A 24862-nucleotide genomic window follows, 5' to 3' on the forward strand; every position below is an offset into this window, starting at 1 on the left:
AGGAAGCACATTTAGTTTATTGCCGTTATTGGGAGTGAACAGGAGGCAAAAGTTGACCACTGATACAATTGGGAAATGTGCAACCGCACCTTGAGTTGTTGGCTGATTTTTTCATCCATATTTTGTTTCTCATAAAGGCCCAAGGGGGACATGTTAACAGGTTTAAAAACTTGACTTTCACTGGAGGGTGACTTTAAGAAACAGATCTCAGTGCATCTCCTCTACCGAAAGACAGTTTATAATTTTTAAGGTCATGATTTAAGGTCGATGCCGTGATCGAGGACACAGCTATTCTTCACATAATCAACACAATAAAAAGGCTATGATGATGCTCATATATTACATAAGAGGTCCCAATGACACTTACTGTGACTGAGTCCACACAGGTTTCTAAAGTGTTTGTGTGATGAGAGCAACCTCTGTTGGCTGCTTCTGTGACCTTCTGAGAGTAGACCATTACAAATGATTCTGCCAGGTTAAAGAAAGAATAGAGACCAACCAAGCAGAAAAGTGGGAATCACATGATATTTTATTTGTGACTGAACAGTGGCATGGGTACAGTGTATGGGGAAAGTTATAGACGTACAAAAGTCCCTTTTTTCTCTTTTTCATGACAGTTCTTAACTCCATAAATAAAATTTACAAAATATTTTGGACTATTTATTTTTCTTACACGAGCGGGGGTACATTTAGAATACCATTTGTTACTGTAAGTCTAGCCGTTTATATTGATATCTCTTTTGTTCATGTTATATAAACCTCTACTGTTGACAATTGTTGATTTGGTAGAGTGGAACTACGATATGGCCAGGTGCTTTGCAAAACAACAATGGCCTGAGCGGAAAACAAAAATAAACCTGGTAAGGCATAGAAATGCATTTGACTGCACTTGTGGTTGTTAAGCCTTGTCATATCAGAACGGATTTATTCTGCCCCGTTATCCAAGGAACCAAACAGAGATATGATTATGAGAGGCAAATTGTAAACAATGTCACCTTAGTAAATGTAGAATATCTAAAAAACAAAGAGATGCAGGGAAATCTGCCTCCTAGTACTAAAAAAAGTCTGCGACCTTTCAGTAGTAGTACCATTTTTTTGTCCCGACCCTTTCATTTCTTTCACCTCAAGTTCTTAATGAGGGAGACAGGCTCAGCAGGCTTTTTTTTCAATGACCATGTAACACATATTCACAGTTCATATCTCACCGACCCAACAGAAACAAAGACGTTTTCAGAACTAATAAAAAAAGGCTGCAAAAGCGAAAACAAAGGTCCAGACGTCAAAAATAGAGGTGCTGGCAGGGCATTGCTTGAGAGAAACACAGGTAGTTGGCATCCGAGAGGCAGAGAGCTATCTTATGGCACAGAGGCTCAGGTATTGGGGCTGGGAAGTTTCTTATTTACAAAATAGATGTTTGGCAAAATGTTATTTTGACGTTGATGCCTCCAAGTCATTTAGATATCCTTTAACGACTCGGTGTCATCAATAAAGAATTCACAGCTTATAAAATGAGAAAAAGAAAAATCATATTATTTTTTATTAGCTTCAGCCCTAGGATGAAGCTGCAGAGAACAGTTTTGCTCACAGCTGAGCCGGCTGAATCCACATTGAGTCTGTTCATGCAAATGGACGAGAAGTGGAGTAACACTATGAGAACATTTGGCAAATCCATCTGCTACGCACAGTCTTTGCTGGTGGCAGTTGACAAACCGAAGGTCAACCACATACAGCAGAACGCTGCTCCTCTTGAACACCTCCAAAAAAATAATTTGCATCGTCAGTGTCACCATGGCCTTGTAACGTATCCTCACAGATATAAATCCATCACAGGGGGACGTAGTCTCCTCCTGTCGCAGGTTTCGGTCAAAGATCGAAGGTCACTTCCTGGTTGATAGTTTATTTGATTGGACATTAAAGCCAAAGTCTGGTTGTCATGCTGAGGAGTGCAGTACAGTATGCGGCCTCTGGAGGAAAGCAGATCCATGGATAGCCAGCTGATTACAGACCTGCCAAAATATCCTTTAAAGGTTGAAATAACAGTTACAGCTGCGTAACACAGCTGTGAGAGATGCTTCTGTTCACAGTCCTCTCATCTCTCCTTTTCTCTTTCTCGTGAGCTTCTGTCTTGGCCTTGAGAGCTTCCATCCCCTAAAGAGAAGACAATCAGGAAGGATGCAGTTACAAATCTGACCACTGAGGGGCAACGTTGTGCCTTCCTTATCTTTCATTAAGGCGGCGCAGAGCAGAGAGGCACAAGGACTGAGACGTTGAACTAAAATAAATCTCTTTTTCAAATGGCAGCCTACCACTCAAGAAAAGAAAGACACGGGAAGGAGACAAATGAAAATGTGAAGTGAATAAACACAAGAGAGGAGGAGTAGTTGGACACTGGAAGTGAAAGAATAGGGCAGAAAGGACATGAGGGAGCTGTGATATACCCACTCAGTTTGTTGTTGTCTAGCTGTCCTCCTGTGGACAGGTCTGATCCTGCGTCGGATCAGGAGCTCCACTGAGCTGCGGAGAGACCGACCGTGCAACAGCTGAGCCCTAAGATGGAGAGAGAGAGAGAGAGCGTTAGAGAGAAAGCTGTAACATTTCCTTCTAGAGGTTGATATATTTAATGAGCTCACTGTAAATCTTTTCCTTCCATTTAGTCGGGAAAAACATCAGTGTAACATTTAGCAAAATGACAGCAGCTGTATAATTATCCAAAACATAATTTTACCTTATTATATATGATCTAATCAAGACACTTGAATCATATTTGACCTTTCATGCTTAATTGACCTGACATTTTTCTGAAAAACTGGTAGAATAAATCCTGTTTGCTCATATTAATCACATGGAAATCTACTCTGTGTAATTGCATTTGATGTAGTCGAGAGCCGATCATCCATATGACAATAATACATTATAACATCGTGCCAGCCAGTTGTTAAATAAAATTTGTGAGACGTAACGACTGGGATGTGACGCAGGGAGGCGGTGCTCACCGATTGTTCCTCATTGGCGTTGCCTGCGTTGTCCTCCAGGTCGACAGGGGAATGATCTGTGGGGGGGTCGCTGGCCTGGGATGGGGGGCAGTCAGAAGAGCAGCTCCGCTGAGTCGCCGGTGTGGATGCTGTTAAGTTACACAATAAGAAAGAGTAAATGAAAATATTCATGAGAGAACATTTGTTCTATGTATAATATAATTTAGCATCACACTATTAACATGAATATGATTTTATTGTGTGTTATCCCTTTTTTTTATTACAACTGACATTCGGTTGTATTTCTTGTTGTGAGGCACAATGTTGTAGGATTCAAATTCGTTATACAAGTGTTAGGTCAAAAATCAAAGTGACGGACTAATTAAACATGTGACCTTATGATGATGCTTGATGAAAAATCAGGGGAAGTTATTACAATTGATCCAGTGGAGAATGTGCAGGTTTATTACTCAAAAGGACAAATGTCAGTCTGCTGGCAGCACTAGCTAAGTCAGAGGATATCCAAATAAATTTGGGTAGATCATCTGGGAATCATGAATGTGTCATTTTGTACCAATCCATTTTGTAGATCTTTACATATTTCATTGAATAAATTGAATTGAACTGCTGGCACTGAATAGTCAGAGGATAACCACAGTCCTTCATATTAATCCTCTCAGTATTTGGAATATCTGTACAACATTTAATGTCAAACAATGTTAGTGGGCTTCATCCTCTGAGGAACATGAATATCAGCAAAGACCAATGCTTGTAAGGCTAAAAGATAGATTTAAGACATTTAATAATGCTGATATATATTTGGCATAGAGCATATATGTGAAGTTGTTAAGATGTTGGTTTAATCAGATGTGTTTATATAGGAGGAAAATAAGCAAGAGGACTTACGGGATTCCGTGGACGGTGATGTGGATGTGCCTGGGCTCAAGGTCATCCTCGAGAGATCAAGGTCACTACAGCTCCCTTCCTCTTCCTGGGTCGTGGCAGATGAAGGCGACAGCAGCTGAATGCAGGCCAGAGTGTCCGGTTCGCTCATGAGGCCTGGGGTCCCACACCTGCTCACCACTGCTGACGCAATGCCAGCTCCAACACCTGCTGCTCCGGACCCTGAAGTAGAGGGGCCCTCGCCTGCGTCTGAGTCCATGTTGAGGCCCTCTCTACCCAGGCTCAGCTGCCTCTGGAGCAGGGTGGGGTCGGCTATGTGTTGGGGGCTGGTAATGGCTGAGGACGGGGCTGACAGGTCGCAGGCCTGTGGGCACATGGTAGTGATGGGAACCAGGCCTTGGAGCATGGCAGCTGGGATTGCATGGCCCCCCACGCCCACGGCCTGGGCCGGCATATAGGCTGCCATGGCCGCCCACTGCTGCTGAGTGGCTGGGAAAATGTTGGCCTGGCTCCAGATGACCGGCTGACCACCAGGGAGGACCTGAGCCACCTGGAGGGGGCCCTGCACGGGGAAGGCCAGGGTCTGAGCCTGACCAGAGAATGGCTGCTGTGCCCACTGGGCTGCCTGCACCGGGCCCATGGTCATATAACCTGAGAGGGAAAGAAGAGAAGGAAGGAAATGATTAAAGGTTAATAAGAAAAGGAAATTACTGTCTTGTCAGCGTCAAACCCTGTATCTTAAATGAATGAATAGACCACACTGGTGGTCTATTCATTACTGCTTATAACCTACAAATTTCACCCACTTTTCATTTGTTGCTGACCATTACCAGTTATATAAGTTTCTATATTTTTTCCCTGCCTTTCAAAGAGCCATGGGAATCCCACAATTTTCCTTCAAGAAAAACAATATAAAGACAAATCGCCCACACATTTCTGCACTGAATTGTTTCTGTTCAATTGTGCAGTTAATATGGCTTGGTAACGCCGCTGAATGGGGAGGGGAATGCTACTTCTTGGAGTGTTCCAGGACAACAACTGTGCTTTGAGAGTCTGCTGCTGGAAAGCACTGAATCCATACGTGTTATTATCACAGGTAAAGTTTGGCTGGTATATGCAGTGAAGAAGTCACTATTGTGTCAGACTGCTGTAATGAGAAAACGCTGGAAAATGTGTTCAACACATAAACAATGACTTTTGAAAAGTGGTGGTACAGAAGTAAAAGTACAAATAAATAGACAGAGTGTCAAGCTCAACTAAAAGCTAACTTTCCTGCTTGAGTAAAAGTAAGTGCTTTTCAAAGTACTTGAAGTAAAGCATAAAAGTACTTGCAGAATGTAGACTCATTAACTGTATCAGCTGTATATTTAGTTTAAAACAAGAATAATGCAGACTCATAACACATTAATGCTGCAGATGATGTTTCTCAGTCTCAGCCCCCTCTGAATCCATTTCAGGTGCTTTTTCTTCACCAGTGATGCTGCTGCTGTAGGAAGCGGGTTCTACTGTTACCCCGCCCCCTGCCCTGATTGGATCAATGGACCAATTCCTCTGGTTAATGATAACTTTTAACAATGTAGAAAAACTATGTGAGTATGAAAGTACAGATATTTGCTGATACATGGAATTGGGTAAAATTACCTGAAACCTGAAAAGGAATCTACTTACATAAAGTACAAATACAAGACAAATGTATTTAAGGGGAAACATCCACTAAGTGTACTTTTTTACATGCCATGAAGATGATGGCACCATTGACTTTATGTTTGGAGCGTATTTTAAGTCTCTGCAATTTCCATCCATCCATCCATCCAGCCATCCATCCATCCATCCATCGTCTATATCGCTTATCCTGTGAGGGATGCTGGGGGTTACTACAATGTCAAGGGTTTTATTAAACAGCTGGGGTTATAGTTAACAAACCTCTCTTTTGCTCACAGTATAATAGCACCACTGCATGGTGTTCGCTCGTCCTTATAAACACTCCTTAAATCCACATCCTGCTAAATCCTGGCAGCATTTTTCCACTAACAATACATCAAATAAAAAAATCGTCCCTTCCAGCATTGTCTTTCTCTCTTTCATATTCTTTGTTGTGGAAAAGATGCAGAGTTTCAGTCTGGGTCGCTACCTGACGGCATGGAAGTGGGGCTGAACGGGGCGTACATATCAGCAGGACTGTGCTGCTGCTGGCGGCTGCTCCTGCTCGGGTCCAGTGTGTTGGCAGGAGACGGAGGCATCTGGGAGGCAAAGCACACGCACACATGCACACAGGCACATGCACACAGGCACACGCACACACACACACACACACACACACACACACACACACACGCACACGCACACGCACACGCACACGCACACGCACAAACAAATGTCGAAGTCAACAAAAATTCACTGTGCTGCACATTTAAACTTTAATCTTAAGTACTGTGGAAAATCTGTTCTAATGAAATTGCTCAATCAAAGATAACAGATTGTACTATCTCTTACTTGTTTCAACTTTGCAAACTTAAAGACTCACCGAGGGAGGCGTGGACATGTCGCCGAAAAGATCGAAGTGGTTGATATTCTGTGAGTCAAACCAAGGGGATGATGGAGAGAGAGAGAGAGAGAGAGAGAGAGAGAGAGAGAGAGAGAGAAAGAGAGAGAGAGAGAGAGAGAGAGAGAGACAAAGTCCAGTGATACATCACAACAATGAGATTTGCATAGTTATGAAATCTTGAATCCATCTCCAAATAGGCTATGGTGGCTGCAAGGGTGGGTAGGTGTGGGGAGGGAAATCTATTCACAAAAGCCGCCTGTGCTTTGGAGGGCGAGAAACAACTATCCCCTTGTTTCATTATCAGAAAATGGATCTAAAATGAATCTTTCATGGCTCGCTATAATTGAGTGGGTAAAAGGCTATTCAGTCCCATAAAAAAGGCTCTGATTAGATATTCTTATGTCTGCCAATCAAGAGGGGCGCCTGTGAAAGCCTGGGACGCTTTTAAATGCATGGCTCTACTGTATGAGCAGACACACACACACAGAGGAGTGTGTTTGTTTCATCAAATGAATGAAAGAAGAAGCTCCTGAGACCTACCCAGCCGAGACAATGAGGCCACCTCACCCTATAGGCAGACCTGACCCCTGCACTAGTCTCCCTCCGTGATCCATTCGCACTACTTAAAGGAGAGGGGGACGCGGCTGTGAAACAGACCATGGGATGGCTAAGTTGCATGAAATGTCTCTGTGGCCATGCACAAGCAGACAATGGATCACATTAAAAGCACACAAAACACACAGAACACACAGGATTTGCATGCCATAAATACACACACACACACACACACACAAACACTCATACGCAACACGTTCGACAAAAGAAAGAAAAGGCAATCCGTGTTGCACATAAACCGGGTGTTTATGTCTTTCTTGAATAAGCCGGGACATAAAGGATCGCCCAGTCTGTGCAGCACTTTGGATCCATTAAAGGGCACAGAATGAGTCAGAATAAAAAAAAAAAGGTAAACATTGTACACAGAGGTGTCTCCCCCGCAGGCACTGACACACCGAGGGAGTTCGAGGCTCTCTCAAAAAGCTCCAACTGAATGAACAGACAAGCAGTAACACTTGGAGATATGGAAGCGCTGCTACTTATACTGGCATGGGCTGTTTGGGCGAGATAACGCGGGAGGGGGGGGGCCGGGGATAGTTTATCTGTTCGATATGCGGAGCAACAAGCACACAAACGGTGAAGAGTATAGAGACGCAGTTTGCCACGGCTCTTTTCAAGAGTTGTGTGTAAATTCTCTCTGGGTGAATGTTTTCGGGGCGAAATAGGCTTAAATAAATGTTTCTTTCTAAGCGATTTGAGAGATGTAACAGTGTCGTTGCAGCATGACGGTGAAGAACTCATAAAACCTACCAAAATGAGATGAAATAAATTTGCAGATGACAGGGGGGGATGTTTTTTTGGTGCCGTTCTCTGACCAGGAGGAGAAATCAATTGCTATTCAGTAAGCTCTGGTGGCCTTGGTTGCATGTAGCCATGACTTCACCGCATGCAGCTCAACCCAACACCCACTCCACCTACAAACCTCTCGTCCTTATCCCCTGAGGAAGACGGAACAAGCCATTCCCTTTATTTAGTCCCACCGGTCCGATGGAGACCGGCGGCCACAGTTTCCAAACCGATCTTATCTCGACCATCTGGTCATGACATGCTTGAGATTCTGCACAGGATTGGATTTTAGAAGCGATGCCTGCCTCTCTAATGTTCTGTGAAATTGCTGACATGTCTGATCTTGGTCTCGCAATCGGTTAGTCCTATCTCTTAGTGCAGGCTCGGCATGACTAATGCAGCTTTGTTTCATCATCACCTCCGTTGTCAAAGGGAGCGGACGCAGGCAAAAAACCCCTGTCTGACTTGTCCTTGGCAGCGTGGGAATGTTTTTGAGCCTGTTGGCTGTAATGTAAAGCAACTGAATAGAGAGAAGCGAAAATATTACAAATGGACACTGTCATGTAGGGGGGCTTAAGGCACTGACTCCCAGAGGATCTCAAAGAGAGGTTTGCAAGTAAAGAAGAGCGAAGAAACAAATAATAGAAATTAAAAAACACCTACAGTCATGAAATGGCGTTTTGGGACATCATAGATCCCGTCCTTCTGCTGACTGGATGGGACCTGCATTGGATCGGAGGTCGATTCAAATGTAAGTAACAGAGCAGTCTGGGTATTTAAAACAGGAGCTTACAAGATCTGAAACATGTCTATGGTGGAATTTTATCTTTCAGTGCAATGGGGTTATGCAAATTCTACAGTTAGAGTGTTGAATCAATTCTGCTTAAATCAATATTGATTGTTAACGATACAGGGGGATTTTAAGAAAGGCTATTGTTATTCTGCAACAGCATGTCTCCACTTGTTTGTAGGATAATAGGAAAATGCCTTGGCTCTGTCCTTCACTGCACATTTGCCTCACATCCGAAACTATCTGTTGCTCTTAACCTCTCCGCCTGTCTGCCCTATCGCTCCCTTAACTGGTTAACTTTCAGTTACGTTTCGCCAAAGTCTATTGATCTTGTTTCATTCTGAGATCAAATGGCAAGGCAAGTGATTAATCTCCCTCTCTGAATCTTTCATCTTCAGAGGAAGGCAAGATACAGAGAGGCAAAAAAAAAAGAGCAGGAGGAGACGGAGAGAAAGGCAAGGAGGCGGGGGGATTAAATCATACGACACGTCCCTGGAGTCCTAGCTGGTCCTTCAAATGGTCTAAAATCAAAAGGTCAAAGTGTTGTATAAAAGGAGCCTGGTGTACAGACTGCAGGTAAACTACTAAGGCTGACCTTGACTCTGCTGCAGCGGTTTCACATGCTTTATAAGGAATCTTATGTTTTAAACATTAAGATGCTTTTTATTTTAAGCATTACCATTTTCATAAGAGAAAATCATATTTTTCACCCCAACTAAGGTCAGTGATTGATTATAACCATCCAATGTATTACATTCCGTCATTACCTCCGCCACAGAGAGGTTAGGTCTAATGAATGCCATTCGAGTAGTGGTGGATTTTATTACTTCATTTAAAATGGATACGTAGGAAATGATAAATACGTCTAATCCAGCATTGTTTATAGTGTTATTTCATTGACAACAACCTCTCTGCTTACTCTTCACTTTTCCTAACCTCATACCAGTTAGTACTGATGCAAAACGAGGATACAGCTGCTGCTGCTGCTGCTGCTGCTGCTGCACATCAAAAGTCCTTCACTGACAAAAATGGCTTCTTTTATATTAATCATAATGAAGCTACAGGAGACAGCCACATCACAACAGAAACCTTAGTATGATCTACATCTGAATCCCCAAAACAACAATCTGCACTTTGTAACTCCTCTTTTAAAGGGTGTCATACAGTTGTTAGTAATGCTACTATTATCATCTCTCACAGGGTTTTCAAGAGGGAGGAAAAGAAAGGGGGCAATGCTTGTAGTTGTACCTGATAAACGCTCTCCTCTGACTGGTGGCCACGGAGGGGTTCGTGTCCAGCCTCAAACACTATGTACTACAGAATAGAAGTAGTTGGCAAGGCGTAGAGGTGCAGAGAATAATGAGATGAGGAGACGGAGAGAGAGAGAGAGAGAGAGAGAGAGAAGAGAGAGAGAGAGAGAGAGAGAGAGGTTGTCGTACAAAACAGAGAGTTACAACAAGAGGGTGATACATGATGAGAATAAATGAAAGCACAGGGGAGTGAGGATGGCGTCAAGTGAGGAATGAAATGAGATCAGGAACGTAAAGGATGTGTAATTGGGGCACATGAAAGAGGAATGGGGCGATGAAGAGAGAAAGAAAAGGAGTGAGGTGGGAGGAGGAAAGAGCACAAGTATAATAGGTCAGGCAGTAGTTCAAGGCAATGTGGAGGTCTTAGGTCGAGGTTCTGCCTTCGACATTAGCAGCGTGATGGTCCACCTCTTCGAGAGGAAACAGACCCGCAGGTCTTAGGCTTGAGATCCATGACTGAAGTCCCACAAGTCCTTAAATCTGTCGTTATCTCCTCTCACGTTGATAAAGATCGATGCATTTATGGATCTCTGATTAAAGGAATAGTTTGGCATTTTGGGACACGCACTTTACTCAAGGTGCTTTCACACCCGTCCTTGTTTGGTTCGGACTTCTCTGATTATTCTGAGGCAAAATAGCAGGTTTGAAAGGTACGTCTGATCATGGATATGCTCTCGGTCCAGATCACACTGACGCTCGGTTCGGATTGTTTGCCGTGTGAAGGATAATTCGGACTTTGGAGGAAGTTGAGACAGCGTTTAACAATAGAAGAGGAAGTAAGAGGAAGCAGCCTGCAGGATTGTTTGCAGTCTTCTCAACTGACAATATCATGTTTACACAACAAGGACGTTCATTTCGCTGGTAGTAATACCATAATGGCATCACAATGGCAATGTGACGTAATGGGTTGATTCCTTTTCTCTATTCATATTGAAAGACATATTTTTTTTTAATTATTAAAAAAGTTAGCGAATCAATGTCAAATGTTCTAAGTCCGCTCCCTAAATTGCGTCGCAAAACCAAAACTGATAGTTGCAGAGAGTCAGATGAGAGGATTGAGACCTTTTTCATTTCTTCTCATGTGGAGAAGCCTGTTAGTTTAGCTTCCCATAAAGACAGGAAAACAGCTGGCCTGGCTTTTTCAAACTGTGATTACTGCTAATTTACACTTAATTGTTTAATCTAAACAAAGACTGAAGGTTTGCAGGGGTTAATGGGCTGAACTGTTTTTTTGGCAGCTCACTCCAGAAAGTCGCTGGACCTAACCAAACAATAGTTTTTCACATAATCCCCCATGACTAATGCAAATTGCAAATTTGAACCTTTGGTTTTTTAATAGATTCAATCATTTAAGGTATTAATCAGTGGAACTTCTGTGCTAACAGGTGGATTTTGTTACATTTTCAAAATAGCCAGGCTAACTTTCTTCTTCTCTTTATGTTAAGCTTACCAGGTTCCACAGGTTTAACATTATGACATATTGATCCTCCCGTCCAACCCTCACACAGAAAGAGATTAAGCGCATTTACCAAAATGTCACATTATTCCTTTTTTAAACTGCAAAATGGAAATGACTTTATGCAAAAACACACTTCAGGCTAGAGCAAAGAACAGAGGTGATCTGGGAGGTGGTTAGATGTACTGCTGAACATAGCATTCAGAGTAAGAGTTAGTGTTGTCTGTATTCAGTGTGAGCAAACACAGAGAAAAAAAAGAAAATCATGTTCAGCCAAATAAATGCACGGGGCAAAAAAATAAAGAAGAGAGGGGTAACAACCAGTCCGGGGTGGGGGGGGTGGGGGCGGGGGGGGGCATATCTTTGGAGGAAATCAGAACATTGACACAGATCAACTTAAAAAATATGGTTTTACGACACTGCACTGGCAAATGGGAGTTGAATGGTTGAACAAAACTGTCCACTCGGATGGTCTACTGTGTATTACTGGAATGGTGGAATATCATGAATCATTAATTCAAGCGGATCAGTCACTGGAGAAGATATTTGAATTGAGGATTATTTGTTGGTCTCTATCCCGAGCTTTGAGAGTGTAAACAGCACCGGTGAAGCTAGAAAAGCATCAGAATCAGCAGGGTCTATGTGTTCCGTATCTGTGCATCTGTGGACCTACCTGGTAAACTGGATCGTCCACTTCGTCCTCCAGGATGGTCTGTGGGGGTTTGGGACAGAAGGCAGACAACACATTTTGTATCTTTCATCAGTCACTTGGAGAATTCAATCTCTCGTTAGGAAATGAAATGGACGAAGAAGAGGCATCGACTGCAAAACTCTTAGTCTGCAACCAAGCATAGTAAGAAACTGACATTGCATTGAGTTTTAATGAAGCAGCGATTTGCTGTATCACGAACACACCGACACATACATTCCCTGTCACACACATCTCTTCTAAACGTGTCACACTTCCACTCTATTCAGATATTCAGCGCAGAAATCAGTCGCGCAGACAAACACAGTTTGCGATGCACTTCAGAGGGCGCTGGAAAGTGTCAAGATTTCTGGTGTGTGAATGCATCCCTGGCTGAGATATAATGTGCGATCTCGCCTCCAAATGGGAAATGAATGTGAGAAAAAAACATAAAAAAATAAAGAGGGGCTTTTAGTGTCCTACCTGATACACCGCCTGCTCACACTGTTTGTCCTTCTGAGCCTTCTTCTCCATCTCCTCCCGCTGCTTAATGTCGTAGACGAGTGTAAAGAGGTCGCGCAGGTCGATGATGAGGGGCTCCGCCTGGATGGGAGAGGTGGACAGGGAAGGAGGAGGAAGAAGAGGATGTCAAAATTAAGAAATTGAATTGCAGTAACCAATACGTATGTTTAATTTGCGTGTTTTCATTGCAGTTATGTCATTTATGTTAATCTGGTCAGTCAATCCTCTTAGAATGGATCATGTGAATGCAAAACGTGGCTGTCTGGTGTATGGCTTTGATTCAGTCAAAAACAAACAGCGAGCTCAGCACAGCAGGGAGTGGGGTTGTTGTTCTTCAATATTCAGTATAACATGAATTCACACCACTAGCAAACTTTTGAAAATGTTCTTCCCATCCTACACTTAAAAAATACAGATATTATATTCCACACTTTTCCACTCCCTCACTCAAGTTTGAAGATCTGTAGACGTGACTCTTGAGAAGAGAATTTGCGTCACTTTTCAGAAAATTCGATTTTGACTCCCTCGATATCTAAAGTGAGACTTGGCAAGTGATATCTCAAAATGTAACCAAAAGAAGACAGTGCCAGGCGGTCTCCCATAGCCACACAGCTTGAATATTTAATTGCCAGACGTATGGATTAAAAGGACATGGTCTCTCTAGGGACAAACACTATTACCTTAATACAGCTTTAAGAGACCAATGTGGAAATCTTCACAGCATTTGGAGATTTAAATTGACTTGCATCTCAACCGGTAAACTGGCAGCTGAGTCAATGAGATTTGCAAAAAATCTGAATTTAAAGATTTCAAATCTCTCTCCAGCAGAATGGAGAAGTACTCACCGACTGTGAAGTCTTGATGGCCACAAACCTGTGGTGGCCCTCCTTCCCGCAGACATAGCCAAAGGCCCGGTGGTCCCTGGTGTCCTTGGCGATGTAGCTGATCTCGTGGACCGAGTGCTGATGCAGGAGCACCTATAGATGGCAGAAGTGTTCAAATAGGAAAGACCATGTGGGCACTGCTGAATGTCTTTTTTATTTTTATAGAGGCATTATAACGTGTCCTCTTTCATTTGAAAATCTTCCTTTTGATATAATGTTTTAAAAGGAGCCCTGCACACTGTGTTGGCAGAAAAAGTAGGTCAAACCTACTTAAAACATCTTTGCAAATTGTTAAGCCAAACACGACCAGCCAACACGTTGTGAGCCTAAATGTCCCTGACAGAAAGAGGAAAGATTCAAGGATGTTTTAATTTCTCTTACGCAACATGGTATGGATACAATTCTAAATATAAAAGTAGTTCTCTCATTTAAAATAAGAATTAAATAACATGAGGTTTTTGTTTGTCTTTTATTCTTAAGTCCAGCAGGATTTCAGATGCTGCTTTAATGGAGAAAAAGAGGGAACCAAAAAGCTTAGGAATTATAACCGCACGCTGATATATACCCGCAGATTAATTAGGCAGTCACTCAAGCACAGCTACCTGCTGCTTCTCTGTACGCGGAGATAAGCTTAGGGCACTGGGGAGGAGCTTTTATTAGAATATTAGCCGATACTCAGACGTTGGTAACGCCCCAGATTAATGTAAAATACTAAACTAATATGACTAGTTGACTCGATCCAGAAGAGAATCATGTCAGCTTTACATAAAGTGTTTCCATCTAAACGCTTGCTGACTCTGCTTGTGCTGGAGTGATCCCCGTTTCCCCCATAATCACTCAAGAGGGATATTACGTGTGGAGTGTTATTTGCTGCCAGTAATCAGTAAATAAAATGAAGAGCATTACAGGGTATGATTTCCAAAACAACAAATGAGCTTGTCAATAGCCGGTGAGCTGGTTGGTGGTGGCGGCCAAAGCCTAATATTATTTTTCAATACACGCAAAGATGCGCCTCTATTGCCACCAGTCATATTGAAAAGAGATACCATCAAAGATGGGTGGTTTCTGCTGGGAATAAATGGTTGGCTCTGGGGTGGGGGTCGACAACCACGAGACCAACGCCGTTGCGTAATTATCAGTTTAGCCCTAACGACAGCTGAGGTGGAGCCTTGGTGTAATTAGCATTAGCGGCAATGATCATTAAGGGGCTGAACTGAGCGCTAATTATCGGTTAGCGCTGATGAGCAGAGTGGGCCTATCTAGCCAACACTACGCCCCAGGACGGGGAAGAACCGGGCCCCTCGATCATCCTGTAATGGAACAGCAGGCTTCCCAGTCCGGGGGGGTTGAGAGCCAGGATGGAGACGGAAACAGCCAAACATTGCTCACTGCGCTATCATTAGCACGCAGACAGGGTCCGAGTGATCTTAAGTAGGTCCTGCAGCACACCCCTCATTTTGTAGTGTATGCTACTCAGAGTCAAATATCAGATGCAAGGCCTGCAAATTAATGCTGCCATGTTAAATATTCATGAACTAAAGGGTAAACTGTCCTGTGGAAAGACAGTTGTGTATATTTTTGCTCTTGCTCCTTTAGCACAACCTCATGAATCATGTTACTTGTGCGCAGGTATTGCCACTGTACAAACATGTCAACCGTTTCAGGCCAGGCTTACATGATGGCAGCCTTGGCAGCTGCTGTGAACTGAACTGTGCTAGTGTATGCCCTCTGGATGTCCTATACCATATAGGTTCACAGAGTGGCAGCTGGCTGTTGCCTCACGGGGCAGCTCTGCCGCGGCGGAGTCCCTTGCTGACACGCTACTCACCCCTGATCTCTCGCAGTAAATCTTGATCCCGCCGAAAGACACCGTCAAGAAGACTCTCTGCTTGTGCTCCCCTTTGGAACGTGCCGAGGAAGCCATTCCCTGCAGGAGATTAAAGGAAATGACATGAGGAGATGAGAGGATATGAACTTGGCGTTAAAGACCATGAGCGAATCTCTCTTCCGACTCAGGTGAGCGTGACAGTGGGAGATGAGGGGGTGGTCGGTTGACGGGCAGATTCAAGAAATAGTTTGGGGGGGTGAGAAGGCAAGAGTTACGTAAGGTGTGATAGGACAGAATGTTCTTTCATGTGCCTTTTTCTTGAAGCTTCACTCTCACAGGAACTCAAACGTCACCTTGTGCAGCGAGTCTTGTTATTATTTCCCTTTTTTCTTCTTCCCTTTCTTGAAGTAGCTCCACTGCACTTCAACGTGACATGCACAAGTGCCAGCTAACAACAATGGGGTGAGATTTGCTGACAGAATGCATCGCTCACGCTGACCGAACAGCTCGCTGATCCCATAGTGCTGACTGAACAACCAATCAGGCCTTTGAAGTACGTATTTCCCATGGTTCTCGGCAGCCCCCTTTTTGCTTTTATTCTCGCATCTAATAAAGAAGACAATTAACATCTCCACCCTGTTCCAGTTAATGCGACCTGTGTATTTGACGGGCCTTTCCTAGAACAAAGCCTGCGACATGAGAGAAGAGAGAAGAAGGAAAACCAGAGGAGATAAGAAAGACCTGCCTGCTGTGCTGAATATGTCTGACAAAACTGTGATCGCAGTTACACAGACACACGCTTGACCTCTCCTGTACGTCAGCTAACCGCCACCTCAGACCTTTCTTGTTAAAGCAGATCTGTATTCAAAACTAAGCGCACAACAAGTCGTTCCTGCAGGGTGAAGAAGAAATACATGCCATTTCACACAAAAAAATGTAGGTACCTATGAGAAAAGGAGGTGATGAAGCAGTATATAAAGAGGGGAAGAGGATAAAGAGCAGAGCAAGCAACAGGAAAGAAATGAAGTAAGTGAGAAAGAGGCAGGCGGGCAGAGGGAGTCGATGGATGATGTCAATCAGCCATCGGCTTCTCCATTTGGTGGATTAGTCCTCAAGGCAGTGAGAGGCAGCTCAATAGAAACCCCGTCCCCTCCTCTATCCCCTGTCCAGATAATAGCAAGCCTCTATCGACTGCTCCATTGACTGTAACTGGCTGGTGGCTGGTGACTACTGGAGTCACGCCGAGGACACTGCCGACATGTCAGATCAAGGCGGCGAAAAAGTTGTTTTATTGAACATATCACAGTGAATGGATATGGGCGATGAGAGGCTTTGCCTCCTGGCTATACTGCTCTCTTCAGAAGCCCGCCCACACACTTAAGCTCTGGATAAATCTTTGAGAAGAAACTTAAAAAGAAACACATATATGTCCTATATTGGAGAAGGATTTATCCTATAGCCACTAACTGCAAAGACGTGCTGCTTTTTTTCTTAAGAACTGAGAAAGCGATAAGTATTCGTTGCCTTTTCATTTAGTAACAGTAAAACAGTCAGGATGATACAGAATGAACTTCTGAGAGGAGGAAGCTTGTTATTCCTCAGTTAAATGTAATTTAATATGTCTATAACTGACCATTTACTAAAACCCTCCTCTGAACAGAAAAGCTAAGCAGCCATAAGCAGCCACAGTATCAATCAACAACTTAAAACTAAGCAGAAACAGAAACATTTGAACCTACATCAGTGTGATAAGAGCTAAATAAAATGAGGAAATCATATTGAATGACATTCGCTTTGACTTTTTAGGTTGGACCATACGTTAACATGGCAGCGGCAAGGTTTATAACCTATACTGCATCCAGCTACCAGGTGGTGAGCAGGAAGCTTTGGCTTAAGTTTTGAGGAGCAGCACATGCTGTGGATGTTTATGTTCAGTCTGTATTTTTCACTGCATAGAGGATGCTCCTCGACCCTAATACAGTAAGGGAGGTGAATGTTTTCGGTTCTGTTGTTACTTGGATGTACAGAGATGTTTAGTCTCTTCTCCACTTGTTATCTGAGACAGTGTTTTTAATGATTCTAAAGCCTTATCTCACACAACTTCATATCTTGCTTATCCTTGGAAGAAATATAATGTCTCAACAGAGAAATTGTCATGTGTGTCATTGTCATGTTTGTCATTGTCATGTTTCTTTGAGGATTATCACTGTAGTTTTCACACATTAACATGTGTAACCAGGAAGTGTATATTTAAGACCCCTTTTACTCAGGTCAGCTGGAAACAGCTATTTTAACCAAATCATGGAGCTGATTTAGCCGAATCAGCTCTTTAGCGAGACCTGACAGCATCTAGTGTTACTGTAACTGACACGTGTCGCACCAGCTAGAAATGAGGAGCCTATGTCCAGCACTCCTTTATCTATAGGGCCTCTTCTTTGAGGCGCTAAAGATAATCCAACCGCCTGGACAGATCCCCACTGGACTGCAGGGCCAACACCTACCCACCCTCTTCACTCCTACGGTCAATTGACACTCTCCAATTAACCTGACCCTGCATGTAATTAGTAACTGTGGGAGGGAACCAGATTAACCACAAACATTGGGAGAACATTCAAACTCCACTGGCCCAGTCTGAATTTGAACCTGTGCCAAGAACCGGTGCCGGCAACCTTCTTCCGTGATGGGACCATTATGACTGTAAAGTGCATATGTGCTTTGTGGGGCTTTAAAAATAGTGAATTTAGTGAACATCTTAGAACAAATTAGTCAATCTTCAACCCGTTCTTCCAAATTAGCCAGTGCTCATTTTTCCTTGCAGCCTTAGTGTGCGACTGGATTTGACCTAATTTACTTTCGACATTCACTATTATGCTATCTGGGTCACATTATCCCAGTTTGCATATGCGCTACAAGTATGGACTTTGTTGTAAAAATAGAAAACTGTGACTGACACGAGAAGACACACAACAAGTGGGGGGAGGGGCGAGTAATGTTCTCGCAGTCACAGGTTAAAAAGGGAGAATCTTCTGCCTAGCTTGTATAATACTCAAAAAGGGAAGACAGCTTGCCTTCAAGGTCAATGCAAATCTGTCTGAATAAATGTGGAGAGCTTTGAGCAAGACTAAAAATATAGCAGCCCATTAGAGGGATAATAAGGTACAGAGGTTCTACCATTTTGCACAAGATATAAAAAACAACCTTACAAAAGCCTCCTACATAACAAAGACTTGCAGAATAATATGCCTGGACTGTTATTTGTTCCGTTTGGTCACTTCTTTGCAGAGTTCCATTGAGTCATACACAGGAGAGGACAGCTCCGGTGACTCAACACACAATACAGTCATGCTTTTTCAAAAATCTGTCTGAGATGAAGGAAGAGGCTCAATGCTGTCCCCGCAGATACACACACACATACACACACACACCCACATGCAGACACCCACAAACACAGAAGTCCGCACCTTCAGCTTCATCATGGAGTCCTGGCACAGCTTGTCCCCGCGCGCCGCCGTCACCTCATCAATCCCGATCAGCTTGGCCTTGTACCGCATGCCATCTCCACGGAAACGCTTAATAAGCCCCGCCTCAGTGCGGTCCTGACCTGAAAGAGAATAAATAGAACGGGGAAGAAAATGTATTTAATGTTGCCCTGTTTAAGGTATGAAATGAAATGTAATGTTGTGTGTGTGTGTGTGTGTGTGTGTGTGTGTGTGTGTGGTTGCACTCAATGGTATAAATATTTATGGAATAGAAAATTTAGATTGAATAATAAATTACCAGCAGCAAGAAAAGATTGAAAGAAAATTGAAAACGCAGTTGGTTAAAGCCAGTGGACAATAGGAGAAAACAAGAGAAACAATGAGACCACTTCCACGTCACCTACTGCACAGCATTGTGAGCTATGCACACACAAAGCTCCAGGGTGAAAGGTTATGGGGTGGTGGATTGGGGGGGACGCTCCTACGTTGCACCCATGCCCAAACTCCCCATGGGTGCTATTGGTGGGGACAAGCCAGCTTGAATGGCTGCTTCTGAGAGGAATCATCTCGGTCCAGCGCTCAACCACAATCCACAAGGCCCTTCCTGGGTGATGGATGTTGGGTGGCGGCAGGAAGATGACGTGTTTTGTCATCCATTCCCTTTTTGTGTTCCCATCCCAACTGCTGATTATTCTGTAGCTGCCATGACATCCACCTTGACAGGGACACCTTTCTCATTTTGTCTTTGTGCTGCCCGCTGTCCTCCTGTTTTGATTATGTGGGTTGGACTCTTGATTGCCGCCTCGTGCGCGCAACCATGTATCCACCATCCCCTCATAATCTACGCAGGGTTTTCTCAGCTTCAACACTCCTGCTGCATTCACACAAAGAGATAGCAGGATTCCAAATCAAGGTCACCAGCACCTTGGAGAATTTCACAGTTTTTCAGCCCCTTCGGTCGCTCAATTCTAGGTCACAAGCGCGTGCAGTGCATCAGTTAACGGCACATTTAAGTGGCTGGCTTAAGCTGAGCATGTGAGGAGGATGAGGCTTAATATCCCTAACAGAGACTGTCATGCTGCCATCAAAGACCATATCAAACCAGAAATGAACTTATTCCACCAAGAAACACATGGAATTGCCATCCATGTTAAATCTACCCCCTCTTTTCATCCCTGCAATTTACACGGAAAAAAATATATCAAAAACCAAATTGGAAATTCAGGGGGAAACAAGCAAATTAAATGGCTTGTGCAAATCGAGAAAAAAATTGTCTTGGTCCTAATGCAAACGCTTGTCTTGGCTATGCACACCCTCTCACTAATTCATGAGGGCAGAATCCTCTAAAAGAGGGGGAGGGCTTGACGATGCTTAAGTCATTAAAGTCTCTGAGCAAGTGAATGTCAAATCCGGGTCTGATTCAGACTTGTGTCCCTGCCAGTGGATAAAGAGTCTTATATACGGCCACGATATACCCCTGAACATTAACACCTTCCATGTGGAGAAATGAACATTCAGACTTTGATGACAGACTGGAGACCAACTGTGGACGATACTTTGACATAAAGTATGTACTGTACTTGATTGCAGTCGTGCTGATGCTGAAACCCTGCATGACGGATGTGCAAAGAGGTGGACTCCTGCAGTAGTTATTGCCCTACCTTCTCAAAACCATCCCTCATGCAGCGACTCTAGTCTATTCATACAGTATTATGCATTCCATCCTGATTTCACTGACTCATACACTCTGTAATGTAATGTAAAATGCATGCTGCTCCAGTTGCATTTTAAACATGATCGGTCCAATTCAGTGCAGCGCTCTCAGATGAGCTTTAACCAGATGTTCTGTGCCATTTGTTTCTTTACATACAGCTTACCATTTCCCCTAATAACACTTCAGGAGAGATTTAGAGGTTTATGAACAGATACTCAAAAAGGGGAAAAAAAAGAAAGTAGGCCTTGCATACCGAATGAGAGTCTTGACACAGCGGCATAACTCGTAGACTACGTGCTCTGGGTTCAGATCAAGACAAGCGCGTGTGCTGTATGAAACTAAAGAGCTGCAGGGCATGCTGTTTCATGTTGTTACACACTGTACGGAAGGAGAGGAGAGAGGGAGAAGGTGTGTGTGTGTGTGTATGAAGAGGGGGGTGACACATATTCCTTTGCTTTTCTGGATTTACAATTACCCAAGGTTGAGTGGCGCTCACAATATTTCTGGCCCATGAGCCCGATGCTCTTAATTTGTCTGACAGAGGTTTGCCTAAAGTATTTTCTACTATTTGTATCTCCATCTAAAGGTGTCCTACATATTGCACAACACGCCATTTGGGAGAACTGGTAATCGGCAGTGCATGTCCGCCCTGTGTTATACCTCTTTTACACCAAAATTAGCACGTATACACAGTTTATTTAAACTCTGGTAAACCCACTTAAAAAAAGCATTTACCTCCTTTCCCATTGCCTGTAGAGTGTTTTTCTTTTATCTGGTATTTGACGCCATGAAAGACCAAATTAGGTGTCTCACGTCGCTGTCAAGCTAAATTAGCGCGGTGACCTAGGTGTCTTGTTTCCATCGCGGCCGATTAAAATCCTGTGTCTACTTCAGTGTCATTTGACCCGGGAGTGAATGTTGATTGTACCCGTTCCCATTACAGACAAAAGCCCAGGTGAAGTTGTTTTTTTGACCAGTAGAAAAAGGGGCTTAAGAATGCTTGTCACATCTCTCCTCCCAATTCTCCTCCCATTTCCTTCAAATAAACACTATAAAATAAGAAAAGCAATAGCAAAGTCTTCAAAACGAAGGGCTGGGAGTCAACACGCTGTTGTAAGAGGGCTTCAAATCAAACGCTGTGATCCCCCACCTGACGTAGGGCCGTGCACCAGGACCATGGAGAGAACAATTACTGTGAACGCTGCTCCATACTGTTTCAGGGCTTGTCACTGATCACAGTGTTGCGTCCTCCCGCTTGCCACAGTAGAATGGGGACAGTGAGGGGACAGATGGCCACAGATGGAGAGTCAGAAGTGCCCCTCCAGATATAAGGACTTGGCAACAGGAAACTTTTTGTTGGGGAGCCGACATCGAGGCAGCTTAACCTTTGAACCTTTCTGAGTGTGTATCTGTGTCTTCTTGTCTCTGTTTGTCAGTGGGACACACACACACACACACACCATCCATTTAACCATAATGTGAGTAAATTGTGATGCTTATCGAGCTTCTACTTTCACCTACATGCAGTGTGTAATGCTTGTTTTGTTTTTGTTAGTATTGCTTAGTTTGATGTGTCTCTGAATAGAACATTTGACGTCGCTGAAATGAAAACCGAAGGTATGTTCTGTCAGTGCAGGAGACTGAAGACTTTAAGCAGTTGTAAAGGGGATGGGCGTCTGAGGAAGGCAAATCTGTCCCTGCCATCTGTCTCCCTCATGTGCACCGAATACTCTTCATAAGCCTCAGCAAATTCACAGATACACATTTACGAGTGTGCGTTCCCTTGTCTGAAACCACGAGGATCAAAATGCCTCTACCCAACTTTGGCCCCAAACAGGAGATCGAGGGTTTGGTAAAATGACAGATCATTAAAGCATCTACACAGTTAATGACGGGAATTGTGTACATCATCAATGTGGAAGGACCAATGACTCACTGCAGAGTTCCATGCAGGTATTGATGCGTGCTGTGGGAGAGTTGTTTGGGAACGGGGGTCCACTTATCACCCTGATGGTGAAGCGGTGCGATGGAACAGGCGGATACACTAACGTGCAGCTGATTTGGTGAAATGTGGGTTTGCACTGGGTGAAATGGTTCCAATTTGTACTGCCTCTTACAATGTTTTCAGTGCCATTCGTTCAGTACCAAAGGACACTGGTGATTCAGCCTGCTGTTTGTCTCTTTTTCTCTGCTTGCCGTGTCTCTGTTTCTCTGGCCCCTCTTTCAATGTCTCCATGTCCTCATTCCTTGTCGCTCTCTTTTTGAAATGAATATTTTTTTTGTGCTCAGATTACAGTGGGAGAGCAACAGTTGCTATGGAGATGGAGTAGAGTCACGCATGTAAAGCGTTTTCGTTCGATTGGGAGAGAGAAGCTCTGGCTTCAGAAGGGGAATCAGAGTTTGCTGCAGTCACATTTGATGTTACCTAATATGGCATCTTTAAAACCAAGCATAGGATGTGGTGACCAGTATGACCATTTATTGTAAAATTGGGTCAGATGTTTTTTTTGTTGTTATCTGAAAATATATAAATACAGACGAGAATTCATTAATGGATGACACAAATGGCAGATTATATTTTTTCATTTTGTCATCAAATCTCCCCAAAAATAGCAAAACAACAGAAACGAATTCATCCTTATAACAAGTTTTGCCTTAGAAACCCCAACTGGGTTACAATGAGCAGTACGTTACAGTATTGTGATTTTTTTTCAATGAAGATAGCTAGCCTTATCCAAACTCTTCATATTATCTCAAAGCTGTCTAATTTATTTTAAAAAATGTATCTCCATCCATACGACCTTCTTTTTCCAAAATATATCCATACAGACGAGAACACAAAACCACAAAAAAAAAAGAATTCCATGGTCTGTATCAACTATCAGTCAAATACCAAAGAAGAACGCTGTGGTCCGAGTAACAGGGTAGAGAAGTCACTTGAGGAATAAGAGGCAGATTTACATATAGTGAAGATGAGGATTTGTTGACGAGATGAAATATATAAATAATAAGAGCCACCTTATCCTTTAAATGTCATTTATATCTACTGGTCTCTTCAAATCACATGAATATAAACAGAACTTCATCTCGATATAAGTCATCAACCTGATCCTTGATGGTGTCCTTCACCTGTCCCCAGTCCGCTCATAGCCACCCCTATCTGTGCTTCTGGACACTCTGCATGCATTTATGTTGCCCCATTTCCATTTATATGGACCTAAATAGCATCTTTGCCGATTGTGACAGCGGTCCCTGCAGCACATGTGATTAACATGGTGAAGTCAGGGGCTGAGAGCCTGCGCTGTTACCCCCCCTCTGATGAGCCGCAAAGCCACGTGTGTAATAGCCCCCTCGCTGCGCTCTCCCCCCTCCCACTTTACTCAAATCGATGGGCCCCCATCTCCAGCCCGGCCATTTATCTGAGCAAGCTGACAGAGCCAGTGAAACAGCCACAGAGGACCTGGCCCTGTGGCCTCGTTACAGCCGGCCCACAGAAGCCAGATTTACTGGACTGGCTGGAGTGGCTTTATTCATGGATGGAGAAACGAGAGGAGAAAAAGGCAAAGGAGGGGAAAGGCAAAGGAGAAATGTCCTCCTCCTCTTACACACTTTCTTCCCTCTCCCTGTGATTTTCACTCTTTCCTCCTCTCAGCCAATTCAGTCCCATTTCAGTCTCCTGGTGAACGTAGAATGGAGAATGACTTGTCCTATTACATCACTTACGCTGTTCATCAAAGCAAGAGGGTGTGAATCACCCTGTCCATGACACCTAAATCATGGCAGCACCAAACCCTGGGGCTACACGGAATAGCTGTTACCACGTCTGGATCCCCGGGATGAGACAGGGAGCCTCTCGGCAGACTTGTCTGACTGAAGCTTTTCTCCATGTAGTTCAGCTTTATTTATCCAAACTTGGCTTAAAGTTATGTTCACTGCCTGCCAAACACGGGAAAGCTGCCATTTCTCCATTTTGTCTCCCTGCTCCTCATGTTTGTTGTTGTCTTTGAGAGTACCTCTGAGCACTATGGGCTATGGATCTCTCATGCTCTTCTCAATCCACAACAAAATACAATATGAGCCAGTGGCCAAATCTATGAATTTTTAGGGGCCATAAAGGGGCCACAATTACATGTCTAATATCCATGACATTTTCCTGATACAGTAAGGTTGCACATTTAAGTCATGCATTGTTTACTATTATCTCAATATAAGCAAAACCACGCATCATTGAATATATTTTGAAAATTGTTCCTTGTGCTCCTCTAAAAGCTTTAAAAAATGTATTAACATCATATTTATTGCCAGTGCCCACCCCTGCATCCGTCCCTGTAAGGAGTCGATATTTATCACACTTATCTAATTCGCAGTAT

The 24862-nt window shown here is 43.5% G+C and overlaps 1 protein-coding gene across 1 annotated transcript in view; it reads right to left on the reverse strand.

Moving 5' to 3' along the window:
- Nucleotides 1–507: 507 nt before the first annotated feature.
- dab1b (DAB adaptor protein 1b) overlaps nt 508–24862 on the reverse strand; it is a 43001-nt gene continuing 18646 nt past the window's right edge. Inside the window, exons 3-15 of the mRNA XM_062404575.1 lie at nt 18761–18900; nt 15300–15398; nt 13433–13564; nt 12549–12668; nt 12051–12089; nt 9860–9925; nt 8485–8544; nt 6400–6447; nt 6007–6115; nt 3879–4526; nt 2994–3121; nt 2443–2547; nt 508–2148 (exon numbers count right to left, since the gene is read on the reverse strand). Coding sequence (XP_062260559.1) covers nt 2458–2547; nt 2994–3121; nt 3879–4526; nt 6007–6115; nt 6400–6447; nt 8485–8544; nt 9860–9925; nt 12051–12089; nt 12549–12668; nt 13433–13564; nt 15300–15398; nt 18761–18900 — 1679 coding nt within the window. The 3' untranslated portion in view covers nt 508–2148; nt 2443–2457. The remainder of the gene's footprint in view (nt 2149–2442; nt 2548–2993; nt 3122–3878; nt 4527–6006; nt 6116–6399; nt 6448–8484; nt 8545–9859; nt 9926–12050; nt 12090–12548; nt 12669–13432; nt 13565–15299; nt 15399–18760; nt 18901–24862) is intronic.

This window comes from Platichthys flesus, chromosome 14 (genome assembly GCF_949316205.1).
Source record: "Platichthys flesus chromosome 14, fPlaFle2.1, whole genome shotgun sequence".
In the NCBI taxonomy this organism is placed as follows: Eukaryota; Metazoa; Chordata; class Actinopteri; order Pleuronectiformes; family Pleuronectidae; genus Platichthys; species Platichthys flesus.